We start from the raw sequence: 9,136 nt of genomic DNA, 5'->3' as shown, positions 1-9,136 counted from the left end.
TGATAATAACATTGAAAATAGTAATAACAATAATAATATCGATAACAGTAACAACAATGATAATAACATTGATAATACCAACAACAATAATGATCAAAATAGTAATAATATAACAAAAACAATCACGTAAACAACAACAAATCACAACCTTGCTAACAACAGCAATCACAACCACAACAACAAATCACAACCTTGCTAACAACAGCAATCACAACCACAACAACAATCACAACCTTGCTAACAACAGCAATCACAACCACAACAACAATCACAACCTTGCTAACAACAGCAATCACAACCACAACAACAACAATCACAACCTTGCTAACAACAGCAATCACAACCACAACAACAGCAATCACAACCACAACAACAACAACAATCACAACCTTGCTAACAACAGCAATCACAACCACAACAACAAATCACAACCTCACTAACAACACCCAAACCACACCATAAACTATAACCATTTCGTTTCCTTTAGTGGTGTGCCATCTGGGGAACTATTCTCTCGTCCACCTGTCTCGTGTGCATGGGCTTCGTGCTCTTAGTTGACGGGGTTGATGACAATGACACTGCAGGATACAGCCTCGTCTTTGCTGGTGGTAAGTGGGGTGTAGTTTTGTTGTTTTTGTTTTTGTTTTTGGTGTGGTAAGTGGGTATGGTGGTGGGACGTGGGGCGTAGTTTTGTTGTTTTTGTTTTTGTTTTTGGTGTGGTAAGTGGGTATGGTGGTGGGACGTGGGGTGTAGTTTTGTTGTTTTTGTTTTTGTTTTTGGTGTGGTAAGTGGGTATGGTGGTGGGACGTGGGGTGTAGTTTTGTTGTTTTTGTTTTTGTTTTTGGTGTGGTAAGTGGGTATGGTGGTGGGACGTGGGGTGTAGTTTTGTTGTTTTTGTTTTTGTTTTTGGTGTGGTAAGTGGGTATGGTGGTGGGACGTGGGGTGTAGTTTTGTTGTTTTTGTTTTTGTTTTTGTTTTTGTTTTTGGTGTGGTAAGTGGGTATGGTGGTGGGACGTGGGGTGTAGTTTTGTTGTTTTTGTTTTTGTTTTTGTTTTTGGTGTGGTAAGTGGGTATGGTGGTGGGACGTGGGGCGTAGTTTTGTTGTTTTTGTTTTTGTTTTTGTTTTTGGTGTGGTAAGTGGGTATGGTGGTGGGACGTGGGGTGTAGTTTTGTTGTTTTTGTTTTTGTTTTTGGTGTGGTAAGTGGGTATGGTGGTGGGAAGTGGGGTGTAGTTTTGTTGTTTTTTGTTTTTGTTTTTGTTTTTGGTGTGGTAAGTGGGTATGGTGGTGGGACGTGGGGTGTAGTTTTGTTGTTTTTGTTTTTGTTTTTGTTTTTGGTGTGGTAAGTGGGTATGGTGGTGGGACGTGGGGTGTAGTTTTGTTGTTTTTGTTTTTGTTTTTGTTTTTGGTGTGGTAAGTGGGTATGGTGGTGGGACGTGGGGTGTAGTTCTGTTGTTTTTTGTTTTTGTTTTTGGTGTGGTAAGTGGGTATGGTGGTGGGAAGTGGGGTGTAGTTTTGTTGTTTTTGTTTTTGTTTTTGTTTTTGGTGTGGTAAGTGGGTATGGTGGTGGGACGTGGGGTGTAGTTCTGTTGTTTTTTGTTTTTGTTTTTGGTGTGGTAAGTGGGTATGGTGGTGGGACGTGGGGTGTAGTTTTGTTGTTTTTGTTTTTGTTTTTGTTTTTGGTGTGGTAAGTGGGTATGGTGGTGGGACGTGGGGTGTAGTTTTGTTGTTTTTGTTTTTGTTTTTGGTGTGGTAAGTGGGTATGGTGGTGGGACGTGGGGTGTAGTTTTGTTGTTTTTGTTTTTGTTTTTGTTTTTGTTGTGGTAAGTGGGTATGGTGGTGGGACGTGGGGTGTAGTTTTGTTGTTTTTGTTTTTGTTTTTGTTTTTGGTGTGGTAAGTGGGTATGGTGGTGGGACGTGGGGTGTAGTTTTGTTGTTTTTGTTTTTGTTTTTGTTTTTGGTGTGGTAAGTGGGTATGGTGGTGGGACGTGGGGTGTAGTTTTTTTTTTGTTTGTTTGTTTTTGTTTTTGGTGTGGTAAGTGGGTATGGTGGTGGGACGTGGGGTGTAGTTTTGTTGTTTTTGTTTTTGTTTTTGGTGTGGTAAGTGGGTATGGTGGTGGGACGTGGGGTGTAGTTTTGTTGTTTTTGTTTTTGTTTTTGTTTTTGGTGTGGTAAGTGGGTATGGCACTGATAATGATGGTCATGGTAGATACAGTGATAATGAAAATGGTAATAATAATAATAATGATAATAACATTGAAAATAATAATAACAATAATAATATCGATAACAGTAACAACAATAATAATAACACTGATAATACCAACCACAATAATGATCAAAATAGTAATAATATAACAAAAACAATCGCATAAACAACAACGACAACAAATCACAACCTTGCTAACAACAGCAATCACAACCACAACAACAACAACCACAACAACAGCAACAACAAATCACAACCACAACATCAATCACAATCACAACAACAAATCACAACCTTGCTAACAACAGCAATCTCAACAACAACAACAATCACAACCTTGCTAACAACAGCAATCACAACAACAACAACAATCACAACCTTGCTAACAACAGCAATCACAACCACAACAACAAATCACAACCTTGCTAACAACAGCAATCACAACCACAACAACAATCACAACCTTGCTAACAACACCACCACCACCAACAATCACAACCTCACTAACAACACCCAAACCACACCATAAACTATAACCATTTCGTTTCCTTTAGTGGTGTGCCATCTGGGGAACTATTCTCTCGTCCACCTGTCTCGTGTGCATGGGCTTCGTGCTCTTAGTTGACGGGGTTGATGACACTGCAGGATACAGCCTCGTCTTTGCTGGTGGTAAGTGGGTGTGGTGGTGGGACGTGGGGTCTAGTTCTGTTGTTTTTTGTTTTTGTTTTTGGTGTCCCTGTATACTTGTTGTGTGTTGTATGTATACTGTGTATGTCTGTGTATCCAGACATGTGTTTATCCACGTACACATTTTGAGCATGTATCTGTAAACACATACATATTTTGTGTATATGTGTGTCTACCCACATAAATATTTAGCATAAAAAACTTTTATCCTTTTCTTAACAGAAAACACGTAAAACCACTAGCCTTTTCTAAAAAGCAAAATTCAAAAAAACAAAACAAAACAAAATTACAACTAATTATCCTTTCACAACAAGAAACAAAACAAAATACGTACAATTACTTATCCTTGTCTTAAAAAAAAAGAACAAACATACCAACACGTACAAACACTTATCCTTTTCTTAAAAAAAAAAAGAAAAAAAAAAAAAAAATACAGCCAACAATAATTATCTCAACAACAATAACAAAACATACGAACAACCACTAATAATTTCCCCGATCTTTCAGGCATATTATTAGCGGTATCCATACTAGCCGCTCTCGGGAAACGCAGACTAAACAGAACCAACAGCCAAGCCATAAGATACGACCCACCGCCTTCTTACAGGAGGTCTTGGAGAGGGGCCTTTTTGAGTAGGTGAGTGTGAGGGGAGGGGAGGTGAGGTGAGGGGAGGTGAGGGGAGGGGAGGTGAGGGGAGGGGAGGTAGGGGAGAATAGGAGGGTGGGGGGGAGGTGAGGGGAGGGGAGGTGAGGTGAGGGGAGGGGGGGGAGTTAGGGGAGGATAGGAGGGTGGGGGGGATTGAAGGGAGTAGGGGAAGGGGGGATGGGAGGGGAGGTGAGGGGGAAGTTAGGGGAGGATAGGAGGGTGGGGGGATGAAGGGAGTAGGGGAAGGGGGGATGGGAGGGGAGGGGATGGTGATAGGGGATGAGGGGAGGTGAGGGGGGGGGAAGTTAGGGGAGGATAGGAGGGTGGGGGGATGAAGGGAGTAGGGGAAGGGGGATGGGAGGGGAGGGGATGGGGATGGGGGATGAGGGGAGGTGAGGGGGGGGGGAGGTTAGGGGAGGGGAGGAGGGGGGGGCGATGAAGGGAAGAGGGAATGGGAGGATGGGAGGGAGGGGATGGGGATGGGGGATGAGGGGAGGTGAGGGGGGGGGAAGTTAGGGGAGGATAGGAGGGTGGGGGATGAAGGGAATAGGGGAAGGGGGGATGGAGGGAGGGGAGGGGGATGGGGGAGGGAGGTGAGGGGGGGGAAGTTAGGGGAGGATAGGAGGGTGGGGGGATGAAGGGAAGGGGAAGGGGGGATGGGAGGGGGGAAGGGAAGGGAGGTGAGGGGGAGTGGGGGATAGGGGGTGGGGGGGTATGAAGGAGGTAGGGGAAGGGGGGGGGGGAGGATAGGGGAGGATAGGAGGGTGGGGGATGAAGGAGTAGGGGAGTTAGGGGGGATGGGGGGGGAGGGGATGAGGGAGTGGGGGAGGGGGAGGTGGGGAGGGAGGGGATGAGGGGAGGTGAGGGGGGGGGAAGTTAGGGGAGGATAGGAGGGTGGGGGGATGAAGGGAATAGGGGAATGGGGGATGGGAGGGGAGGGGATGGGGATGGGGGATGAGGGGAGGTGAGGGGGGGGGAAGTTAGGGGAGGATAGGAGGGTGGGGGGATGAAGGGAATAGGGGAAGGGGGGATGGGAGGGGAGGGGATGGGGAGGGGAGGTGAGGGGGAAGTTAGGGGAGGATAGGAGGGTGGGGGGGTATGAAGGGAGTAGGGGAAGGGGGGATGGGAGGGGAGGGGATGGGGAGGGGAGGTGAGGGGGAAGTTAGGGGAGGATAGGAGGGTGGGGGGATGAAGGGAATAGGGGAATGGGGGATGGGATGGGAGGGGATGGTGATAGGGGATGAGGGGAGGTGAGGGGGGGGGAGGTGAGGTGAGGGGAGGGGAGGGGAGGTGAGGGGAGGGGAGGTGAGGGGGAAGTTAGGGGAGGATAGGAGGGTGGGGGGATGAAGGGAGTAGGGGAAGGGGGATGGGGGATGGGAGGGGAGGGGATGGGGATGGGGGAAGGGAGGGAATGGGAGAGGAGGGGATGTGATGGGATGGGAGGGAAGGAAGGGGATGGGGATGGGGGATGGGAGGGAGGAGATGGGATGGGAGGGAGGAGATGGGATGGGAGGGGAGGAGGAGGGAAGGAAGGAGGAAAGAAGGAAGGGCGGGGGAGGGAGGAAGGGAAGGGAAAGGAAGAGAAATGCAAGAAGGAGGTAGGGGAGGGAAAGAAGAAAGGGAGAGAAGGGTTGGGAGGGAGGGAGGGAAGAAGTGAGAAACAGAAAGAGAAAAAAAGAAAGGAAAAGAGAAAGAGCAAGAGAAAGCAAAAGAGAAAAAGAGATGGTTACATCAGTCTAACACACACATTGATATATATATATATATATATATATATATATATATATATATATATATATATATATATATATATATATATATACATATATTTATCTATTTATCTATATACACATTCTCTTTCTCTCTTTCTCCTTGCCTCTCTCTCTCTCTCTCTCATTCCTTCTCTCTCGCTCTCTCTTTCTCCCCCTCTCTCATACCTTCTCGCACTCTCTTTCTCCTTCTCTCTCTCTCTCTCTCTCAGAAACCAAGCTATCTGCACCATGGCATAGAACTCATGTATATGTCCATATTGACAAACTGCCAGGACCTAAATGCATGATTTTGACATCAGAACTGAAGTCTCATTACCTGAAGTATATAGGAGATATCCTCCATCCTCTTGATGGTGAACCCCCACTTGCAATCTACTGTGATGCCTCCACTGATTCTCATGGAGCAGCTGGGATTGGAGTCTTAATTCCCGACATTTCTTATAGAGAAAGTGTGCGGATTTCAGACTGGGCAAGCACAACTGATGCTGAATCATTAGCCATGTGCCATGCCATAAAGGAAGGTAGTGAACAGGGGCGCCACCTGGCTGTCTTTTCTGACAGTCAGGGTGCCCTCTATAGACTCACTGTATTTAGCCCAGAAAACATGGTATCTAAAAACATCCTACATCAAATTTCCATACTCTCGGAGTAGGGTATACAAGTGTCATTGTACTGGATACCCTCTCATATAGGAATGCCATTATGTGAAAAAGTTGACCAGTTAGCCAAATTCGCACTTTCCTATGAAGAACCACATTATGCTATACCATTATCTCTTACTCGGATGAAAATACGCATTAATAGCTGTTTAAGAGATTATAAGGATCAGGTATGGGCTACAGAAATTATGAAAAAGAATGGACATGGCGCTATCTGGCATTATGAAAGTATTGCCGGGACATCATACATGGACAAGCCCTATGAAATTTATAAAGGTCTGTCACGGAAGCAACAAGTTATACTAACCAGGCTACGCATAGGCTATCATTATACTATACAATATGTACAGGGTGCAGTTTTGGATGCAAAACCAGTCACATATCACCACTGTAAATTGTGCAAAAAAGCTAAATCACATAGTCTCAACCACTACTTGCTTTGCTGTACAGAAACTGCATCCTATCGATCGAACAGCACTGTACAAAGAACATCACCTGTAGATTATATTAATTTTATTATAGACACTGGTCTTGTCTTTGACATGATAAGTGGCATAAAAGTTTTTTTTTACCGACTAGGTAAAACATGTAAATATGTTAACCAATATAATGCAGCCCCTCAGGTATGTATAATTTCTGCTTGACTAAGCCCTTTACGCAATAGAAGCTTAGCCAGTTTGGATAGATGCTTGACATCTTACCCTGGCTTTTTGCAGGGCATGTAAATTGTTCTGCAAATAAACTATATCAAATCAAATCAATCTCTCTCTCTCTCTCTCTCTCTCTCTCTCTCTCTCTCTCTCTCTCTCTCTCTCTCTATATATATATATATATATATATATATATATATATATATATATATATATACATATAAATGTATATAAATGTGTGTGTGTGTAACACCTTCTTGCTGTGAATACTGGCTGTATCTCGGTCTTTATTCTGGAGAGTGGTACAGTATTAGTGTTAATCCATTTATACACATATAAGAAACAAAACTTGAAAGCTTGCTATTTGATCATGATGTAACATCGTCATTACTTCGCAAGTACTTGCCGCGACGATTTTAGGTGAAAATCGCATTTAAATGTACATAATGATAATGTACACCCAACACAACCCACACACACATATGCGGACACAGACACACACACACACACACACACACACACACACACACACACCCAAACACGCTCAAACACACTCACCCCCCCCCTCCCCCACACACACATACATACACACACATACGCACACACACCCACACCCACACACACACACGTAAACACAAAAATGCATTGCATAAGAGATGGAAAGACAATGCATTACATACGAGTAATCTTATTACTATCTTATCACGTTTCTTATCTATGCAATGAGAGACAGCATTTGGCTGGGCGACACAAGGATACGAAAATTTTAAGTTTCCAACATCACTATCACCTAAAAAAAAATGTAAATATCTTTTAAAAAGTGTGGTTATCAAGGGCAAAGTGTAGGTCTGTAAGCCATGTTATGTAATGGGAATTTTATCACGTAGACAATATCATGTTTTTGCTTACGAGATACTGAAGACGTGTGAATGAATCTAGGTTAAGTGTGACTTGAAAAGTTTGAAAAGTTGTTTATTGTAAATAGGATATATGCACATATCTTATACTACATTATAGGAGGATAAATGCATAAGATGAATGGTATGATTAACACTAGACTGAAACTGTAATTATTCTGTATTTCTGAAGGCTTTTGACTTGTTATGATTTAAGACGTTTGACTTCGAAGCCATTTCATGATTTTTGTTTTCTTTGTCTTTATTATTGGTATTGTTATCATAATTATCTTTAGTATAACTTCTTGCCTTACAATCAGAGAAATATTCTTTATTCATTTTTTCTCACTATTCAAGTGTATAAAAAATATGAACATCTACTTAACAATTATTTCATTCCTGCATCTTCACATTTCCGAAATACATCCATATCTTGGATCCAGATTCAAGTATAGATGAGAAATAATTCCATCCATTCTCCTACATTTCTACAATCCTTAATTAATGATTCTCCTTTCAGAACAACAGACCATGAGGTGATTTTCCGCAACAGACAGGAAGAAAACGGAACCAGCAACCAAGCGGTGGATATACAAGATGGCCAAACCGCTACTATTCTTTCATCTCATTCCGTTCCTACGATCGCCCTAACAGAATCTCCACGAAATCATAGGTCTAGCAGGACTAGCCCTATGCCTGTCACTCCTGCAGTTGGAAGACTTGCTGCTGAAGAGGGCGGTGTAGGTGTAAACACGCTCAGACAATCTCAATCTCTTTCATCCGTGTTTGACCCGCCGTGCTACGAATTCGCTGTAGCTAATATGGACGAGGGTTCGCTTAGGAAACTAAAGTCAGAAGTGGATATTAGTTCTTTGCCTCATATTGCAGAGGTTGCAGGGGATGTGAAGTGACTTGGAGAGTCATAATGTGAGGATGTCTGGTTTTGGGGACAAATGAAAAATGAATGATAGAAGGGGGGGAGGGAGGGGGTTGATAAGGAAGGGACTAAGTACACACTGTACTTATTATCAATGTCGGTATTTTATACTTTCTTTTTATTAGATTCCAGTCGATGCAACTGAACGTATTATCTCTCTCACTATGTAACCATCAGCTGTGATTTTCCCGATACTTCGAATGATTCTTCGCCTCACTGCACCTTCGCTTGCCGAGATCCGTTATGTAATATGATTATTTTTGATAGTGAGGCTTTAAAATGGATGTGATTTATGCGGTTTTTCATTTTGCTTTTAATGAAGATATGAATAACTTTACTTTCTTTAACCCTAGATAGGAAAGGTTACATTTCTCATACGAATAAGGAAACGTGGGTCAAATTCTACCCACGTTAGGAAAAGGGACAAAATGAAGTATGAAAACCACTCCTAATATAGCAAAATGTTACAAATCTGAAAGAATACACATCCCTGAGGCGAATCATGTCAAATGCAAAATTAAAAGTAAGTCAACTTTGGTTTGAGATTTTTTTTTTCATTTCATTTTATTGACTATGGATGATAGCCAGAAATAAAAGAAAACTTGTAGAACAAACTTAATAATATTTGGGAATCCGCATCTTGAGGAATTGTTCTTTGCGCAAAATAATGCCGTAACACAG

General features: G+C 42.9%; 1 protein-coding gene across 2 annotated transcripts in view; it reads left to right on the top strand.

Annotated features, from left to right (window-relative positions):
* LOC122255266 (uncharacterized) overlaps window positions 1-8,784 on the top strand; it is a 12,714-nt gene extending 3,930 nt beyond the window's left edge. The window contains exons 2-5 of one of the 2 annotated variants that reach the window (XM_043019223.2): window positions 488-608; window positions 2,763-2,877; window positions 3,403-3,532; window positions 8,039-8,784. In XM_043019223.2, coding sequence (XP_042875157.2) covers window positions 567-608; window positions 2,763-2,877; window positions 3,403-3,532; window positions 8,039-8,429 — 678 coding nt within the window. In that variant the 5' untranslated portion in view covers window positions 488-566 and the 3' untranslated portion in view covers window positions 8,430-8,784. The remainder of the gene's footprint in view (window positions 1-487; window positions 609-2,762; window positions 2,878-3,402; window positions 3,533-8,038) is intronic. The other variant, XM_043019224.2, reaches the window with a different exon arrangement.
* Window positions 8,785-9,136: the final 352 nt, after the last annotated feature.

This window comes from Penaeus japonicus, unplaced genomic scaffold (assembly GCF_977035675.1).
Source record: "Penaeus japonicus unplaced genomic scaffold, GWHDUDI00000001_assembly GWHDUDI00000041, whole genome shotgun sequence".
In the NCBI taxonomy this organism is placed as follows: Eukaryota; Metazoa; Arthropoda; class Malacostraca; order Decapoda; family Penaeidae; genus Penaeus; species Penaeus japonicus.
This window is presented reverse-complemented; position numbering and strand designations above follow the sequence as displayed.